General features: G+C 38.7%; 1 protein-coding gene across 1 annotated transcript in view; it reads right to left on the bottom strand.

The window, feature by feature from the left end:
• The window catches only part of nav3 (neuron navigator 3), a 205,567-nt gene extending 203,950 nt beyond the window's left edge, over positions 1-1,617 (bottom strand). The window contains exon 1 of the mRNA XM_073837793.1: positions 1,342-1,617. Coding sequence (XP_073693894.1) covers positions 1,342-1,617 — 276 coding nt within the window. The remainder of the gene's footprint in view (positions 1-1,341) is intronic.
• Positions 1,618-21,679: the final 20,062 nt, after the last annotated feature.

Raw genomic sequence — 21,679 nt, 5'->3', positions numbered from 1 at the left:
AAAAATCAGTCACATTTTAGTATAGTTCTTGCTCAGTTGAGCTTTATGACCTGTCTTAACATTCCCACTGCATTTTTAACAGCAAACTAAAGTGAAAAGACAAGTCTAGTCTTTATTCTCACTAAAGGGCATGACACTTGAATGAACAGTGTCTTAGGTCATGGAGCACTGAGTCAATAATAAAACACACTTCCCCTCTTTCTTGGCCCCGCTGCCCTGCAGCAACCCTGAACATGCTTGCGACCGACGCACCAGTCAACCACGACCCTGCTTTGAAGTTAGCACGCACTTCCTGCAGGTTACAAGAAAATCCAGCCTTTTAGGATCTGAAAATGGAGGAGAAACTAAGGAGGTCACAAATGATACAACGGTTACTAAACAGGAATATCTTTTCCTTGTATTTTTTATGACAGGCGGGTTTAGCAAATCCTCAAATGAATCTCCTTGGCGGGATTTTTGAAAGATTCTCACTTCCTTTACTCACAAGCACCCCGCCTTCCTTCTGTCTCCGCTCTGGTTTCCAGCCAAATGTATGAAAATTGCTTTCAGAAATCTTGGCATGCCTTTGTTTTGAATGGGAAAGAGTTCACAGGAATTCATTTGTGTCTATCATTCGCAAGCAACTGTGTCTTTTTAATATAGTGAAGCCTGAGAAAAGAGCAGTAGAGCAGGGGGGAAACACCAGCCATCTATCTGTAACGGAGCACCACACGTGGGGAATGGGAGTTCTGCAGTGTTCTGCACTGCTCCACTACACACAAGGGTTTTTCAGGTGGCCGAATCTCCCCCACAAACACCCCCCCTAAAACTCCCATGCTTCATTTCACAGATAGAGATCTTAATAGCCTCAGCAAAACTACTACAAAAGCTTGCTCGCAAACTGGAAGTATTAGCCACATGAATGACAGGGTTTGTAATGATAAACTAGCCATGCTCAAACAGCACACGTTCAGCAGTGTGAGTTTTCCTTTAGATATGAAACGGATATCCTTTAGATATTAAAGAGGGAGTTCAGGCATCATTACTTTACTCTCATGTTGTATGACTTAGTTTATTCTGTTGTAAACAAAACTAAATAAACCATGTAATAACCCAAAGATAATCAAGTAGAATACAAACGTCTAGACATAAACTATGGCACCTGCTAAAATCCTGCAGTGGTCCACCAAGCATCTAGCTGGTCTATTTCCAAATGTGCATGCAATCATAATTCCACACAAATCAAACAAGAACCGTTACAAGCTTGAGGCAACATGAGCCACCTGTAGAGCGAATCTGTACCTGCTCTAAAGAGCAACCCAAACACAGCCTGGATTACATGCCATCATCAGTCTCACTGACCTTACAGATCTTGCTCTCCTCTGCCTCTCTGCTGCTGCGTGCCAAAGTTGTGGCTGGACCCGGGACCAAGGTTGACCTCCTATCATGGATGTCCATCTTGAGTGACAGCTGACAGGAAAGCATAGAAGATTCCGTGACTCTGAGCTCCGAGCTTCTGGGTGTCAGTCCATGTGCCATGCTGCTTCTCCCAGGGTTGGGGATGGGCAGTGCAGTGTGGATGGGTTTGGACCCCACAGCTGGCTGCCGGAGTTTCGATGCAACGCCAACTACCGGCATAGTCCCTCAGAGTGCAAGTCGCAGAGAGAAATAAGGAGGGGGAAAAAGTGGAGGAGTTGTCTCTCGTGGCTTTCTCCCACGAGAGAGAGAGAGAGAGAGATAGAGAGAGAGAGAAAGAGAGAGAGACAAGAGCCCTGTGTCTGCTCTTGACGTCTGGCAGGGACTGTAGAAAGTGGGAGGGGGGGTGAACGGTCTCTTAGAGAGTGCTGCTAGCGGGATAGAGCGTGGACACGCTCATTCTGTTGCCGACAGCGTGTGCTGCTCTCAGTAACTGAGAAGGATCCTCCACTACACATTCTCCCCTCCTCCTCTCTCTCTCTTCCACTCCTCCTCTGACAGAGCGCCACTACAAAACCAAACAGCTCTCGGGGGCGTGAACTTCCCTGGAAGGTAACCACCACTCTGCTCTCCTCACTGCCTGATTACCCAGACCTGACTGAGTGAGTCTCTCTCTCATGCACACACACACACACACACACACACACACACACACCGATGGATCTAACTCTTTGGTTCCTCCTCTGTCATTTGAAGAACATTCCACAGCAGCGCGTCACACTCCGACTGCAACTGTCAAAACAGTCTCTCCGCTCAAATCAGTGGACATAGACACCTCACACTGGCTGCAGCTGGAACAACTGAATGCTGTGATGAAAGAACGAGTGCTAAAAGAACACTCGAAAGACAGGAGAAACGTTTGGCGTTGTTTGGAGTGAAAGTAAGTCTGTGTATATGTGACGGCCAACACAAACAGATGTTAGAGAAGGTATACCCTCTTTAATCCCGGAAACAATCCACACTAAAGTTGTTTGTCTAGTTCTTTGGATTTAGCTGCCAAACTCTAATTCGCTGTCTATAGCTTCCTTTTTTTGAGCTGTCAACTTTACTTTCACTCTTATCTCATCTATCATCCCCACCCAGTTCATAGAAATAGTTGCTGAAGAATCAGAAAGACAGGAAGGCTGAACTGTTAGACAGTTCGCATAGCAGTTGAGGCGGCTGAAGAGGCGAACCTGACAGTGGCGCTGACAGCACTAGCACCGACCTCCCTGCTAATTCATGTCAAAGAAATAATCAGGGCAGTTTCTTGTGTTTAGCCCAGGAGATACGATTAATTTCTCTTGAACAGAGGACAAACAAATCATTGCCCATGATCACTAAACAGTCTGTCGTTTTGTACCAGGCAAAATGCCTGCATACATGAATTTTCAACTGTGGTGTGAAACAGCGCAGCCCTTGATGTATTAAAGACTTTATTAAGTGGGCAAAATATGACATGTACCATGGTTTTTAACAGCCGTTAGCCCGGTGTGAGACTTAAAAGGGAGTGAAAGTTTTATATGGAAAGAGCCCATCTGGTTCAGTTTAAAAGCAGGGATGTGTGGAGGAACAGCAAGGATTTCCACCACATCGGAACACTTTAACACTGCAACGTCCAGTTCCTAGGCCTACTCTGAGCACCTATGGTTTATTTTTAATACCTCAAGGGACAGACTTAACACTCACAAAACTAAGCCTATATGCTTGTCTGTTTGGTATATTTAAAATCAAGTGCATTTAATGAGATAGTAAACAGTGTTTTTTTTCCATGATCCTCCTTCATTAACATCATATTTTACTGTAGAGTGCAATCCAACGATACTGCAAAGCAATGAATGACACCTTCAATCTGAGAAAATTATATACAATAGTATATTGCTGTGATTTACTCTTCAGGATTCCAGGTGCCCAGAGGATCGCATGTAACTGACTGCTCCAGGCAGGAGGTTGAATTCAACGCAACAGTGAAGCCTGAATTTAATTTTCATGTCTCCCTTGCAGAGTTCATCAAGTCACTGCTACTTCCAGCTACCTGTGTTTTCCAATCGCACTGCGGCAAAGCTGAGCTGAAAGTCTGCCGCTAACCACCTTGGAGAAGCCAAAGTCAACAGGAGCAGAGCAACCTCCAGGTTCAGTTCCATCTGAGATTGGTAGGTCACGGCTAGTTCGCTGTTCAGACATTCAACCGCATTACTCCACATCAGAGCCCATACTCTTAGCGAGCTGGTTAAGCGGGGACAAAGATCATAAAACATGATGAGGACGTTGATGGGAATGACAGCAATATTGTTGTTGATGCCGCAGGGCGATGATGGTAATCATAGAGTTTGCTCCCTCGGGCTTGTCTAGCGAGGCACAGTTGACAACTGTGGCCTGTACCTCTGAAGTACCATAATTCCAACAACAAACAATGCGTCTTATGAGATTGGGCATGGGCAATGCTTCTTGGAAGAGGCTGAGAATTCTGACAAGAGCTAAATTTACAGCCTCAATCTCTATTTCTGAATGTGGGCTCAGCAGAGTTGCTCCATTCTAGGTGGCCTCCAAAGCCACAGTAGAGTATCTTGTGGCAGGGAAAAAGGGCATTCCAACAGGACCAGGGGAAGGGGTGGGCTGAGGGGGAAACCTCAAGATTTTCGGGTTGGGGGAGAATTATGGAAGACCCAAAAGCCACAGCCCAAGAGAGGAAACAGGAACTCAGCATCTCAAGACTCAAACCTCCTGGCCAAGCATCATAGCGTGTGATTAAGTCAACTTGCCGCTTTCCACGAAAGAGCCTGGAAGGAAATCTGCTGCCGTGTTTGCTGAGATACTCTCTTTTGTCTCTCACTGATAAAAGCTGGGGTTCAACGTTATACAATGAGCCGAAATGCGCATTGGGAAATCTCCAGCTGACTTGCTCCCGGTTGCCACATGAATTGAAATATCGTGAGAGGACTGAGGCTTTGCGCTGACAGGTTACAGAAACAGAAATACCAGGCAGAACCAAATCAGTGGTTCCTGATTATACGGAACATCCCTGCGTGGAACCTGACGTCAGAGAGTGGCCTACACTCCCTGTGAAAACAAGCAAAGAGGGATAGATGGGCAGAAAGTGAGACTGAAAACAAGAACGAGAGAGGGGTTGACCCTCTTGCATCCCCTCTGGACCCTCCCCTGTCAAAACAAATCCCTTGAGAGGCTGATAGTCACGCACCTGGTCCCCACCACAAGCACATGCTTATCTCGCCTCTGCATATAGGATGGCATGGAAAAGAAAACACACACACACACACACACACAGTGCTGGAGTCATGGATTCCTACTCCCCAGTCAACCTTTGACACCCTCCATGGGCTCTCACCCTCTGGCTGATGGGCTACAGGCTCCAGAGATAAGCTTTTATATGGCACTATGATGGTATTAATTTTTCATCATTAGCATCAGAAGAGTGCTCTCTTACCATGCTGATCCTCATGAAGACTTCTAGTCTGGAGTGAATCATAGAGTTTCAAGACATGACAAGGGTTAGAGGTGATGGAAGAACATCAATTCAATTTATTATTCGTTGTTTCTTCTTCGTACTGAAGTCTTGAGCCCTTAAGGCCACCGTGATGGAGACAAGTAGTGAAACAGATTGAAACAATTCATTTTAGTGGGAGCAATTGCGCTCCATTTTGGATTCAAAGGGGTCTGAACAAATGGAATGTGAACTATCCTTTTTCAAACGGCCAGACTTATAAACACGCATTTAGCAAAAACGTCAAAGAAATTCCAGCTGCCCGGAGAACATGTTTGGAGCGGGTGGCTTGGCCACAACCCAAAAAGGAGTGGGTGGAAACAACACTACATTGAATCAAAGCCGCATCCTGCTTCCCAGCAGGAAATCTTCTACTTTCACCCAAAAACAGTGCTGCCACTTTCCTACTTAGTGGTCAACTTCATCTACAACAATCAAACCTCAAGACACAAGGGTCAATGACATATAACCATGTCTATGACAAAGAAAAATCTACTAAACATGGTTTAAAACACCTGTGCCAATGAACTCTTTGCATTTATGAAGCTTGAAACACTGTAATACCATATTATACCATATAATTATTATTATTTATAGATATCACTTAAGGTCTTTTCAAATCAGTCCACATGTCTTGCTCTCTCCCTCTTATTCTTTATTTCTGGTGCATGATTTGCTCCCTTTCAAAACATTTTACAGCTGGTTTTGATAAAACTTAAGCAGTGAATCAATGTCTTACCATCCAGAACAATAACCAAAGGGCTGGGATGTACAGTAACAACAAATGTGCCTATTGTGGCCTAAAAATAACATGAAAGGGAGGTCAGCCATCAATTTGAACAAGAGGAAAAGGCCACCACAACACTGGGCTCAGTCCCAACTAAAGATCCCTGTAGTATAATGCTAACATGGACAAGCACAAAAGTAGATCAGCGAACACTCAGCTGCCCAGGAGTCAGCAGTTACGTAGCCAAGGTCAGAATAACATACACAGACATACTGTTATAGGTCCAGCCCTCTGTGAGACTGACTGAGGGATTATTAGGACCAGAAATGTGCACACCAGACATTGTGAAAATTAGAGGGAAATGAAAACTAATGATTAATGGGGGAAAATCACTAGAGCATTATGAATTACAATGTTTAATCTTCATTATCATAACCAATATTCACACAGTGGCTTCTATTTAGAACTTTTTTTGATTTAGAACTAAACATTACTTACATTATGTTAGGGCAATGCTGTTTCACAATCAATTTGTACGTATTTAAATTCATGCAAATTCTTACTTGTACGATTTTGTACGTTTTGTCTGAACCCTAGTGACGGGTAGGTTTATGGGCAAGGTTAGGAGAAGGTCATTCATACAAATTAATATGAATTAGGGAACTCGTAAAATATATCCGATTTAGCAAAACTGTGAGTTTGTACGAATTGCCATGAGATCAGGTTGATTGGGCAAGTCTGATGAAAACTATATACAAAACTGAACTATACAAATAAAAATACATTGATACTGTACATCATTCAGAGAGAAAGAGCAGACAGGTTCCTGTACTGCTTCTCAGAGGCTCAATATCATACCCTAACAGATTACATCCACACACAGCTGGCTCATCAGCAAATAGTCTTTTCACATCAACACTAACACACCAGCCTGCATTCCAAGGTGGCTTATCCTGGCACAAGTTGCCTTTAACAAACAGCAAGGAGTCACAGCCATCCAATGCCTTACAGGGTAAAAGCATTCACCATAGCCAAGGATGGGTGGCTGACAAACGGCAGCTAAACCTAACCTCATATAGTAATAAAAAGGTGAGATCCTTCAGCACAGTCATTAAGAGTGTATTGTGTATTTCTGTTTGAAAACACAACAGCAAATATCACAAAATAATAATAATAATAATAATAAGCAAATAAAAAATAACAAATGCAATTACCGGGGTTCAAGTGCTTTAAGGCATTTAAGCACATATGAAAAAAAGACATTATGTAGCCTTTTTTTGCAAATACAAGTAATTTACCATAGAAAATTAGGTTTTGTAACGTTTATGGCTGTTATAGCGCCAGCTATAAAACTTGCATATGTTGCATATGCTCAGTAGGTTTTGTCAAGTTTTGAGTTTTCCTTTAGGCTTTATAGGATTTTGAGTAAATTTGGACAGGCTCCTTTTCTAAGCGACCCCGTTATAGCTTCCCAAAGGGTAAATGTAAAAAAAAAATTCGGCCTAGAGAGTCCAGAGAATTGTACTGCAGTGTTTTTTTTCCCCAGACTAGCTCACACAAGTAGGTTTTTTTAAATCTTCTCAAATCATTTAGCAAACAATTTGATTGACAGCAGTTGTTTTAGAAGCAAAGTTGTCTGGAATGAGGAGTTCTATCGTATGATACGAATATGTGAAAAACCACTCTGCATACAAACGTTTATGCCCTTGAAAAATGTGATATCGCCCCCAGTGGCCGATTTTTTTCAAATTTCTCTCAGACCTTTGAAGCCATGAGTCAAACAGGCCCAACGAGTTTCATTTAGATCGGCCTTCGTTAACCTTGTCTAACAGGTGCTGAAACTTCAGCCAATGGCAGCCATGTTTTTTTGAGATACGCAAATGTCCTTGTACAGACTTGTGGCACTTTGGCCCAAGACAGCACACAATGATTTTCCTGCTGATAGGACAAATGGTTGCGTAGGTATAGCCATTTTCTTCCTCTTCTTCTTCTTCTCTTCTTTTTTTTTTTTTTAAAGATTTATTTTTGGCATTTTTGCCTTTATTATGATAGGACCATTTTTGATGATAGCGCCACCAAGTGGCCAAGCATCACAATTTTTGTCCTGCTACCTCAGACTGAGCTCTTACATAAGTGTTCTGACTTTGCCGAATATATCTCATTCCGTTCTGGAGTCGCAAGTTAGACTTTTTTTTATATATATAATTACTGATATTCACTCTCCGGAGAATCTTTCTACACTGGTTTGGTTCTGATCGGGAAAAAACGGGGACTAGTTTGCAAAAGTAGGTTCTTCAAAAAAAGTAAAAAACCTGAAAAGTTTGCCAGGCTCACAATCAAATCTGAGGTGTACATTTTGTCCGGTGTGAGCCAAGGATTCCAACGTCATAAGACACTTGAGCCTGCAAATGACAGTTTAGAAGTTTAGGATCTATTTCGTACTTTTGATTGCTGTAGCGCCCCCGTCGGGCCGATTGGGGTGAGCTTTGGTGACATTGTCGGTGGTGTGAGTACTACCATCCCTCCAGGTTTCAAGTCTCTATGACTTACAGTTTGGTCTGCACAATCAGTTTTACATGGAGATTGCTGATCCGTAACCATCCAAAAATTACAATAGGGTTTCAGCGTTACGTGCTTGAACCCCTAATTAAAAAAAAAAAAAAAAAGAACTGCCATTTAAAACTATAGTAAATTCAAATTGTTTCTGGTGCAAGAAACCTTATTAGTATGCTTTAACGAGGGGGAAAAAAAGAAGCTATGAATAGAAACATTCTCTGATACATGACATGTCTATAAATTTTGTAGCCTCCAAGTTGTGTTTAGAGCACTTTCTCTCTCTATGTAAACAGGTCTGTTGCATCTGTTCATATTTTAAACATTCTTTTATACTAGAGCGGCTCTCCTCTCCCCCCAGCTTCATTATAGTGTTTGCTGTGGATATCAGCATGTGTGCCTTGTAAATAGCACTCAGTCTCAGTTCCTCCATGCGCTAAACATACAGAGCTGTCACCTGTGGCTGCATCTCCTGCTCATTACAGATCGCTCATAACACTGGAGCTGTGCTCCTAGAGAGAGAGAGATTCTGATTAAAGGCTCAGGATACGAGCCCGCGCTCCTGTGGTACTCCGCTATCAGTTCCTTGTGCCGACCTCAGCTCAGCAGCTCCAGATGTGGAGACACTGGGTCATTACTGGAGGCCTCCCATGTGGTGTGTGCTAACCGTCTTCCAGCTCATTACTCAAAACACTCACTGCTCTACGCCGGGGTGTTTGGCTCGTCTAGAGGCTTCGTCTTGATGAGTTTGCGGTTTCTGAGCCCAGTCTGCACATTGACCGCTTCGGGCCTACAAGAGGCTGGTCTAAGCCTCAGACGGCACACCCACAGACGTTTATGAACCGTGTGATGTGCACACAGTTGAAAAAAAAAAGGCCTTAAGAAGCCCGTTCCTGCCAGACTTCTTAACTAAGTTAACCATCAAAGAATTTGCTGGTCGACCAGCTGTAGCAGATAAATCTTGCTGGTGAAGAGCATAGCTTAAGATTCAGGAACAAAGCTTTTCTTTGAGACACTTATCTTTCCTTATCTTAAGATGCACAACATCATGCTCTCAGGTTTATATGCAATTTCAGATACCAATTTGCTTTAACATTTTTTATTGAATGAAATATCAGGCAGCATTAGATATTTGTTTTATTATTAAATATTTTAATATTACTTTCTGCCAATCACTCAAATCCTCAATTTCAATTTCTGTTTTAGTCATTTTGTTGAAAAGTTGTCATCTAATATCCATATATTTATTCATTCATTTTATTCATTTTTATTTTAACTCAATTTTTTTTTCAAGTTTTAGTCATTTTGTTGAAAAGTTGTTATATAACATCCATATTTTATTTAATTTTTATTGCAATTGCTGAAAAGGACCATCTGAGGTTGAGCAAAAAACCTAGGACTAGTTCGCAAAAGTGGGTTTTTAACATAATTGAGACCATTTAATGAACTATTTGATTGACAGCAGTGGTTCTTGAGGCAAGTTTCTCAGTATGAAAAGATCTATTCAAATGATATGAATATTGTGTGAATGTGTGAAACATCATGTGATTACAGAAACATAAAACTCATTAGCGCCAACTAGTGGCTGATTTCTTTCAAAATTCCTATAGATCTTTAGGGCCATGAGTCGAACATGCCCACCGAGTTTTTTTCCTTTCACCTCCATTAACCTTGTTTAATAGGTGCTCAAATTTAATTGTCAATTGGAGGCCATGTTTTTTTTAACATACGCATATGTCCTCAGGGACCCTTGTGGCACTTTGGACAAAGACACAGCATACCAATTTTCAAGTCAACTGGACAAATGGTTGTGTAGTTACAGCTGTTTAAGTTGTTTTTCCCTCTTAGAGCACTACCAAGTGGACAAACGCCACAAGTTTTAAAATTTGACCAAAGATTGAGCTCTTACACATGTCTCCCAAGTTTGGTGAAGATATATAATTCTGTTCAAGAGTTATAGCCATTTAAATAAAAGTGGCTCCACCTGTTTCGAACATTTTGGCATCCCTTTGCGACAATTAGTTGAAAGTTCAGCTCTTGAAACATTTTTTAGTTTGTTTGTTTGATAATTAATGATTTTCACTGTCTAGATAATCTTACTGCACTGGTTTGGTTCTGATCAGATGAAAAATCTAGGACTAGTTCGCAAAATTAGGTATTGGTCAAAACTCAAAATAGTGGAAATATCTGCATACCGGAAATTAAATTGGAGATAGCATTTTATTTGATTTGAGAATTTTAAATGATATAAGACACTCGAGACACTCAAACTATCCAGAAATTATGAACGATTTCACGGTTTTGATCACTGTAGAACCTCCCTAAAAGTCAATTGGAGCGAGTCTTTGAATCTGAGTGGTAGTCTTTGGATTCTGAAGTCAGACAAGCCGTTTCTTTCTAAATGGGCAGTTTGTTGCCAGAATTAAAAAAAGGAAGTGGGTTGTTCAATACAGAGTTTTTCCCTTGTGACAAACATATCACACAGCTTCCTGTTTGTCTTCAACAAGTTTGGGCAGGTGCTGTCCTACAGCGCGACTGGATCATCACACAAAGGTCGCCCACATCAGCTGTGATACAAACAGTCTCAGATTGGCAAAGCCAGAAGACCAATTACATACAATTTGAGCATGTAAAAGACTGTGTATATATAATAGAAGTGCTGATATTCATCTGCAGAGTGAATTATCCCTCTTCACTCCGTCCCTCATTAACAGATAGGTGCTGTTAAATAGGGGTAAGAGGTTGTGTAGTCAGCACTTTGGCCCATGTATGTGAGCAAGCTGAAAGCCTAATGGGGCTTTGCCCACACCGCTTGTGCAGATCAGAGCCTCGCATGTGTTTGAGCAGAGAGCACGACTCTTTCATCTGCAGGAGCGTGTTTACAATGGGCCTCTGCTCTGTGTAATCATCAGCGCTGAGAGACTCAATCCGCGCCTTCCTCGAAAAACTTAAAATGCCCAAGTGGCCGCGATGCGAGAAGAAAGGCCCCTCTAATGGATTCTGACTCATTAGCAATGAGATACTGTATTTACATCATGTGCATTATCCTCTATTACTAATCACCCACGCATACAGATCACTGCTTTGAAGAAATCTTCTGCACTAAAGCTATTCAAACGTCAGATTCACTAAGATTAGGGCACGTTTTTCTTTTGAACTTGTTTGGAAAGACATTTTAGCGCAGATGCAGAGGGCAAATTTAGCTCGGTGACTAATGTCAGAGAGACAGTTAGGGCAGAATCATATGCTACACAACAGGGTTGAGCAAAATTCAGGATCAAAGAACTGGCTCTCTTTTAGCTTATGAGTATGAATTTGAATTGTATTGACCACACTGAATAAGAACTCAATGGAAGCACATTTCCGTCACTGAATTAAAAATACAAGCAATTGTAAGTTTTTATCTTACAATTCAGATTTTTTTTTCTCACAATTGCCAGTTTTCATCTCGCTTTTCTGACACTTTTTATCTAAAATGCATAATACAAACTCGCAAGTGTGACTTTTTTTCTCAGAATTGTGATATAACTCACAACTGCGAGTTATAAAGTCAGAATAGCAGGATATAAACTCGCAGTTGACAGAAATAATATCTGAAAACTTGCAATTCTGACTTTTTTTCTCGCAAATGCGAATTTGTATCTGGTAATTCTGACTTTTTTTCTAAATTGTGAGATACAAACTCACAACTGCGAGTTATAAAGTCCAATTCTGAGGGGAAAAAAGACTGATATGATCTCAGAATTGTGAATTTATAACTCACAATTACTTGTTGTAAAGTCAGAATTGCAATTCTGAGGTAAAAACTCACAATTGTGAGATATAAACTTGCAATTCTGAGAAAAAAAAGTCAGAATTTTGAGTTTATATCTTGCAATTCTGACTTTGTTTCTCAGAATTACGAGTTTAAATCAGATTTTTTTCCTCACAAAACTAAGAAAGAAAGTCATAAACATGCTATTCTGAAAAAAAGGTCAAAACGAGTTTATATCTCGCAATTCTGACTTTATAACAAGCAATTGTGAGCTCATATCACAATTCTGAGAAAAAGTTGCAATTCTGACTTTATAACTCATAACTGCGAGTCTATATCATGTAATTCTGAGAAAAAAAGGACTGTCAGTTTGTAATACCCAATTCTGAGAAGAAAAGTCAGAATTATGAGATGTAAACTCACAATTGCAAGAAAAAAAGTCTTTTTTTTTTTTTTTTCTTTTTTTTTTACATTTTTTTAATTCTGTGGCAGAAACAGGTTTCCATAGAACTCCAATAGGACGAAATAAAGTAAAAGATGGGTACACACAGGTGTATTCTGGGGATTTTACCTGTATATAAGGCATGTAATCATACAAACATCAATTTAAAATGTATATATTTTATACATTTTTTATATAAAATAAAATAAGATTTTGTCGAGCCAATATTCAGCATTACTTTCTAACTTTCCACATTAAAATTCAAATTCAGTTACAAAGCAGTGTTATTTTAGTATTGTTTATGTACGATTAAAGTAGTTTCATTTAGTTTTTATTTGCCTTAATTGATCAGTTTTAATTAACATTTACACTTGTTTTATTCTAATATTAATATTCCATTTTATTCACCTCAGTTTCCTGATTTTTTTTAAATAGTTTGATTTGATTAACAATAACAGCACTGCTGTTCTCAACTGAATTCTGAATGAGACACTACCTTGCTACGCAGTGCACAAACATATGAATGCTTGGCCTGTGTGTTGCAAGCATGATCTCATTGCACATACGTTACTTTGGGGGGTGATAAAGTTACCCTCAAATGTCTATGTCATCGAACTTGATGTATTATCATTCAGGTGACTAGCTATAAAGTCAGCAGTTTAACTAATTTTACCCAACCTGCTCCTCAAAATAAAATGATGCCATGAGAATAGAAAAAAAGACAGTTTTGAGTATTGCTCACTACAGCTCTCCATGCTAATGTGATGAGAATGAAATGATGCGTGAAATCAAGTTTGTGTACTTCAGCTAGCAGCGGCCTTTGCATATTTGAAAAAAGAGTGTTTCAGGTCTTACTCTCAAAATAGCCCTCACTTCATTATTTGTACACACATGTAGTCGGTTTACACCATGAAACGACCATATAAATAGATTTAGAAAGGAATCCCATCGTAATTCAAGCACTAATATGAGTGATGGAGGACCTCCATTCAATTTCAAACTAGTAAACCTGAATAAACTTACTTTTGGGATACAAAGAGGACCTTTGCTATCACAGAAGTACTGTAAGTGCAATAATCAATATCCAGGTCTACAGTCCATTAATCTCACAGCCAATAACATCTGGCTTCTGCTTGCCAAACGCTCTGAATCTAATAGTTTAAGCAGAGAGTTTCGGAGCCTGTTTGCTTAACTCTTGGAACCGTGTGGCCTCCAGGACATGATTACATGAGATGCTGTGTTTTCTAACACTGGATGTATTGTGTTTGGCCAGGAAGCAGGTCCGGCCTCTGGAAGAGCGTCCAGCGCTGTGTTAGGCTTGGCACGACAAGCTCACCTCCATCAACATATTCAGATTGTCTTGAGTTCCCACTCCCATTCTTCCCTTACACATGTACTCGTACACTTGAACAAACTCTTTTGCCTGGGCTGGGCCCAAACTCATGGGTGAGATTAACAGGATGTAAACCATTGTGACAAGCGCTTCAGACCTTGACTTGCCTCCAAAAGGCAAGAACAACAGAGCGTTCTAGATTAAGGGGTCCGCAGGTAATAAATCACAATCTGCTTAGACGTGTCAAACAGATAAAGCCATTAGAAGCAATAATACCCCCAGTACCCAGTTTTAAGAACGTGCCCATCGTGTTGTTGTCGTTACAGGGGCCCTGTAACAATTTCTAATCAGATTTGCCGCGGCCAAGTTGTGGCCTGAGAGACTCTGAGTTAAACTTCAGGGACCATGTGGCTAAGTAGTGTGGTGCTGAGAGGTGAAAGCACTCACTTCATTTCTCTTCATTATGGCCTGCTGACGAAAACCAAATGGGAAGCTGGAGCCGGCAGGAAGCCAGAGCGCGTGGTGCCCAATTAAGGGCCTGAGTGGGGAAAAGGGCATGGCATTGCCAGAGCATAAACAGCGGTGCTAATCTGTGCCATGTCTGCCTTATGAATGACCCGGCACGTCATCATTCATGGGTGGGCACTGGCGCGTGGGGAGAGGCCTATAAAAGGCCTGAGAGAGGATAAGGACCGTCTAATCCTGAGAGTGCATGTGCAGCACGGACCCTAGCGAGAAACTGGTGGGGGCCCTTAGCAGCTCTAACTCTATTTCTTGCAGTTGCAAGTTTATATCCCGTAATTCTGACTTTATATCTTACTTGCAACCGGGAGAAAAAAAGTCAGAATTGTGAGATACAAACACGCAGTTCTGAGAAAAAAAGTCAGGAATTGTGACTTTATATTTTACAATTCTAACTTTATTTCTTGCAGTTGCAAGTTTATATCTCGTAATTCTTACTTTATAACTCACAATCGTGATTTTATATCACACACTTTTGAGAAAAAAGTGAGAAGCAACTGTTTATATCTTGCAAGTTTGACTTAATTTCTCAGAATTGTGTTTATATCTTGTAATTTTGACTTTTTAAGTCACAATTGCAAGTTTATATCACAATTTTGAGAAAAAAATCCGAATTACCTGTTTATTTTTTGCAATTATGACTTCATTTCTCAAAATTGTGAGTTTATATCTCACAATTTTCATTTTATTTCTTGCAGCTGCAAGTTTATATCTCATAATTCTGTTTATATCAAAAAGTTTATATCACAATTCTAAGAAAAAAGTCAGAATTGCCAGTTTGTATCATGCAATTCTAATAAAAAAGTCATAATTGTGAGATGTAAACTCACAATTGCGAGAAAAAGTCAGAACTGTGAGATAAAATATCAAAATTACTTTTAAAAAATTTTATTCAGTATTTTATTTTTTCTAGTAATCTTAACATTATGCCAAATTGCTTTCAGTTGATCTTAACTAGTACTAAGTTCTAATAAAATATCTTTAATATCTGTATTTTTTCCTCCTTAGAATTGGACTTTCTAATCTTTATAATTATATAATCGATATAATTCTAGTTTATATCTCAGAATCATAATTGCTAAACACAAACAGTCAGAATTGTGAGTTCTAACTTTATTTCTTGCAGTAGCAAGTTTATATCCCGTAATTCTGATGTTATATCAGAATTGCGAGATACAAACACGCAGATTTGAGAAAAAAGTGAAGTGAGTTTATATTTTGCAATTCTAACTTTATTTCTTGCAGTTGCAATTTTATTTATATCCCATAATTCTGACTTTATATCTCGGAATTCTGACTTTATAACTCGCAATTTTGAGAAAAAAAGTCAGAATAGCGAGATACAAACACAATTGTCACAATTCTATCACTATTTCTTGCAGTTGCAAGTTTATATCTCGGAATTCATAACTTTATAAGTTTATAAGTCAGAATTGCCTGTTTATATCTTGCAATTTTGACTTTTTAACTCACAAATGCAAGTTTATATCACAATTTTGAGAAAAAAGTTAGAATTTCCTGTTTATATCTCGCAATTCTGACTTCTTTTCTTGCAACTGAGAGTTTATATCTCACAATTCTAAAAAAAAAAGTCAGAATTGCAAGTTTGTATCATGCAATTCAAATAAAAGAGTCATAACTGAGAAAAAAGAATAGAATTGAGATAAAAAGTCACAATTACCTTATTTTTTCAGTGGCGTCATAAATCGTTTTTATATCTTTTTATAATCTCAACATTATGACAAAATTGTTTTCAGTTGAGCTTAACTAGTAAAAATTTGAAATATTACTTTAATTGCGAATGGAACGATAAAATACACTGATATATCTTTTGTTAGGAAAAGGTCCCTCTATATTGAAAGAAAGCTTTCCAAAGGAAACTGAGTCACGCGCATTGGGTTGACATCACATTTGTCAGTCTGATTCAGCTTTTCCACACAACAACTAACATTTTCTTATTATGCAAAGCTTCCCCGCTGTTTGTTTACACCAATGCGGTCTGTAACGCTGTATGCGGTGATTGATACTAGAAAAGCTTGGCTGGAGGAGAACAATCAGTTTTGTCTGTGTCTTCAAAAGAGCCAATGCATGCATTATCTCAACATCACAGAATACTCGGTCCGGCACGCAAATTGTAAAGTGCTTTCATCCAATGAGGAAAATTAGGCTGTCTGCAGGTCTAGACACAAGGTGATTGATTGAGTCAGATAATTTCGCAAACACGTCACGGCGTTCCCGCAGATTCAGGGTTTTCTCTTCCTACATCAGCTCATCAACCTCCCGTCGTTTTAAACAAACCAGAATGTTCCCGGTTTCATTTTCTTGGCCTCAACAAAACCCCGGTAAGTAATTAGTCCCACTTTTGGGCTTTTCTTACTTATCTGGAAGGAATGTGGTAGAACTCGCTTCACATGTTTGGCCTTACTGATACGGTGGCTCCAGCTCAGCAACCCGGGCCAAATCAGTCGTGCCCCTTCTATTGTACCCGTTTATTCAAAGACAGAGACGTCATGCTTTGTTCCTGAGAAAAAGGTAGGCAAGATGCTTAATTATCCTTTGCAAAAGCCACATTGTCTTCTATTAAGATTCACAGGCTCTGCCATAACGCTGTGAATCCTTCATTGGACTCGGTCTGTAAGCATAATGCCTCTGCTCTGCTCTGATATGATTTTTCAACCCAAACAAATGCTGTCATGGCACATGTCAAGCTACCAGACACAAAATGCTACAGACAAAGAGAGAGACAGCTAGCTTACAGTTCAGGCAGAAATTGATCCAAAACAGGACCTTCTGACCAAATGATGCTACAAGAATGAATTCATACAGTTGTTAAAGTCACATTGTAATGCCACATGCCTGTGCTCTGGACTGAATAACAAGAGAACTGTTAAATACAGATGTTTTAAAGGTATCTTAAAGGTGCCATAGAATGCATTGAGAGAATATTTTAAATTGTTCTCTGACATCTACATAGAAGGTATATGGCATAGGAATGGGCAAAAAATCTCCAGAAACAGTTTTACAGGTCCATTTACAACCCTAGGATTTGTCCGTAGAATGAAATGCTCTGTTATTGCCTTATTTGGAAGCTTCATGAATATTAATGAGCTCTGCTCTGGTTGGCTGTTGCTGACGTTACCGATGATTGGGCGATGCAAATGTTGGGGGCGTAACTATTAACGATCCTGGGGATGTTTCGTAACAGTCGGTGTTATGTTGGAATTGACCTATTTTTCGGTGGTCTTTTGCAAACACTAGATTTATATAAGAAGGAGGAAACGATGGTGTTTGAGACTCATGGTATGTCATGTCCATGTACTGAACTGTTATTATTTAATTATGCCAAGGTAAACACAGTTTTCCATTCTATGGCACCTTTAATGTTTATGGGTTGGCCCCATTCACTTCCACTGTAAATAATAAAAGCATGTTTCTGCCGCTGAATTTAAAAAAGGGTAACTCTTAAAGGTAAGTTTTAAAGGGTAAAACTTGCAATTCTGACCTTTTGTTCTCAGAATTGCACTACATAAACTCGCAACTGCGAATTCTAAAGTCAGAATAGCAAAACTCGCAATTCTAAAAGAAAATATCAGACTTTTTTTCACCTCAGAACTTTCTAACACACAATTGTGGGTTTATATTTCACAATTCTGTGATAAAACTCGCAAAAAAAAAAATCTGAATTGTGAGACACAAACAAGCAATTCTAGGGGAAAAAAATCTAACTTTATTTCTTGCAGTAGCAAGTTTATATCCCGTAATTCTGACTTTATATCTAACTCGCAACTGGAAGAAAAAAAGTCAGAATTGCAAGATACAAACACATAGTTTTGAGAAAAATTCAGAAGTGTGTTTATAGCAATTCTCTCTAAATGATTACTTTATATTGCAATTGCGAGCTTATATCACACAATTTTGAGAAAAAAGTCAGAATTGCCTGTTTATATCTTGCAATTTTGACTTAATTTCTCAGAATTGTGAGTTTATATCTCGTAATTTTGACTTTTTAACTCGCAATTGCAAGTTTATATCATAAAATTTAGAGAAAAAAGTCAGAACTGCGAGATACAAACACAGTTTTGAGAAAAAAAAAGTCAGAAGTGAGTTTAAATTTTGCAATTCTAACTTTTCTAAGATTATATTCCGTAAATCTGTCTTTTTATCTCGAAATTATGACTTTATATTGTAATTGCGAGCTTATATCACACAATTTTGAGGAAAAAAGTCAGAATTGCCTGTTTATATCTTGTAATTTTGAATTTGTAAGTTTATATCTCATAATTTTGACTTTTTAACTCGCAGTTGCAAGTTTATATCATGCAATATTGAGAAAAAAGTCAGAATTGTGAGATACAAACACACAGTTTTGAGAAAAAAAGTCAGAAGTGTGTTTATATTTTGCAATTCTAACTTTTCTAAGTTTATATTCCGTAAATCTGACTTTATATCTCGAAATTATGACTTTATATCGCAATTGCGAGTTTACATCATGCAATTTTGAGGGAAAAAAGTCAGAATTTATATCTTGCAATTTTGACTTAATTTCTCAGAATTGTAAGTTTACATCTCGTAATTTTGACTTTTTAACTCACAATTGCAAGTTATTATCATACAATTTTGAGAAAAAAAGTCAGAATTGCCTGTTTATATCTTGCAATTCTGACTCCATTTCTCAGAATTGTGATTTTATACCTCGCATTTCTAACTTTATTTCTTGCAGCTGCATAACATGATAACATGCAAGTCATATTTTTGAGATGTAAACTCACAACTGCGAGAAAAAAAAGGCAGAATTGTGAGATTTTCCCGCAATTACTTTTTTATTTTTTACTATTAACAATGTTCTTACTACCTTTCTGGGCCATGAACGTGGTAGATGCGTTAGTATCTATACAGAGTCAGAAAGCTCTCAGATTTAATTAAAAACATCTTAAATTGTGTTCAGAAGATAGAAAAAGTCTTAGGGCTTGGAATGACATGAGGGTGAGTAATTTATGACAGAGATTTCATTTTTCAGATATTCCATTAGCCTCCCTAGGATCTTTTGATTAGGAAATGACCACAGGTACAGTCTCCCTGGAGCAACCAGAGTTTAATCGAATTGCTCAAGGGTATAATATACTGATAGTGCTATCAAACTAGCCCAGATGTTTAACCACAAACTTGTACACTATGAGAAATAAAGCAGTGTATACAGTACATACTACAAAATGCATAAACTCCATTGCCAGATATATGTGAACACACTTCTAATTACTGGCTTTGGCTATTTAAGCTACACTGATGACTAACAGGTGCAAAAAATCAAGTTTAGAGCCAAACATTTTAACTAAAATTAAGTATATTTTCATTTTCAGCATGACAGTGTCCCTTTGCACAAAGCAAGGTCCATTAAGGTGTAGAAGTACTAGACCTGAACCCCACTAAAAAGCTTACAATCTAATTATTCCTGTTTTCACTTTATAATTATTGACTCATGATTGCTTGATATGTTTCAAGTTACTTTTTGAAGAATTTTTGTCAAACCTGTGAGCCTCAAGCACAATTGTGCATGGACTCTGAGGGAAAGCATACCTACTAGAAGCTCTAATGGCAGCAAACAGAAAACCAATTTACTTTTAATGCCAGTGTTATTGAAATTAAATTCTCAATAGGCGTATTCGAGTGTCTACATCATTTTGGCCACATAGTGTTTTTCAGCGTCTCTACTAAGCTTGTAGTTTAAATGTTCTTGAATAAGGACCAAGTCATACTGAGCTTGAGTTTGATATTCAACAACCAGCGAGATCTCAAATTCAAAGGCAGGAGGCTCTCTGGAAAATACTCTGATCGCTCATCTGTGAAATTGCCACAAATAAACACGAAATCTCTGTTTTTCTTAATCTCAGAATGGTAATTTCAAAGAAATCCTCCTGAGTGCCAAGCAGTGTTACTATTTTGAGCACTCCATACTCAGCACACATGCATAAGCAGATAAAAAAGGGAAAATTAAAAACGTAACATCAGCTTCGTTCAAAAAAAGAATGTGGGGCTGCAAAAATAAATCAATGTACTGTATGTATTAGTGTACAGTTGGATGTACAGTTAAAACAATTTTTATATACCACAGAAAAACTGCAACACAGCCAAGTGCAAATGACAGAAAAACACAAATGCACTTCCACACATGCACAAACAACAAAAAGGCCATGAATAAATGTATAAATCGGCTAAATATGGCTTGCAGAAAACCTCAAAAACAGTAAATGCAGGGTGCGAGAGAAGCCATAATTAGATCCACGTAATGATTTTCCTCAGTCGTTTGTAGTTTTCTTTCTTTTTATTTCTTTTAACCCAGAGCAACATTCGCTGCACACCCACTTAAACATGAGGTCAGTGGGGAGCTCGGGCTTGGCCCGGGTCTCATCAGTTGGGAAAGAGCTTCTCTCAGCTTAATACCACTGGAGAAGCTGAACGGGAGCGTGGAGAAATACACTCGGCAGGCAGCTAATAGCAGAGGGGGGAAACACTTTTGGCAAGTGCTAGCGAGATGCTCCGCTGAATGTTTGCACAAATGGGATTGCACCTACTAATTATGGTAACGGAGTGCACTTAAAGGCTGACGTATGGACAAACTGTTGTGGTGAGCTGGCATGGACGACAGACCGAGGTCGCGAGGTTCCAGGACCAAGCCAAGACTGCGCAACCCTTCTGGTGGTAGAAATTTCATAGGCCTCATGGCCGATGTGATGAGCAGTGGATGTGGGAATCTCACGAAATCTGTCAAGAACATGTCAAGGCCAAATCAAAAACCAAAAGAGAGAAATAATTTTAAGAAAATTAAGCGTATTTTAATATTAGCATGATGCATTGTTAAGTTATTTCTATTATAATTAAGCTACGCTGTTTTAAAAAATACAATAAAAAAGGTAATTGCAAATTAGAGTGATATAACTTAAAATTGCAAGTTATAAAGTCCGAATTGTGAGTTTGTATCTTTTTTCTCAGAATTGCGTGATATAAACTTAAAATTGCGAGTTATAAAGTCAGAATTGCTAGTTTATAATTTTGCGAGTATATGAATTTTTTTTCTGAATAATTTTTTTCTCAGAATTGTGAATTTACAGCTCGCAATTGTGAATTTATAACATGCAATTTCGAGTTATTAAGTCAATATTGCGAGATATAAAAAATAAAAAAGGTAATTGCGACTTTTTATCTCACAATTGTGACTTTTTCTTGTAATTGCTAGTTTACGTCGAATCAGAATTGTGTGATATAAACACAGAATTGCAAGTTATAAAGTCAGAATTGTGAATTTATAAATTTATTAAGTCACAGTTGTGAGTTAAAAAGCCAGAATTGTGGGATATAAAAAATAAAAAAGGTAATTCCGACATTTTTTTCTCAATTGTGACTTTTTTCTCGCAACT

Source organism: Garra rufa, chromosome 4, assembly GCF_049309525.1.
Source record: "Garra rufa chromosome 4, GarRuf1.0, whole genome shotgun sequence".
Taxonomy (NCBI): domain Eukaryota; kingdom Metazoa; phylum Chordata; class Actinopteri; order Cypriniformes; family Cyprinidae; genus Garra; species Garra rufa.
This window is presented reverse-complemented; position numbering and strand designations above follow the sequence as displayed.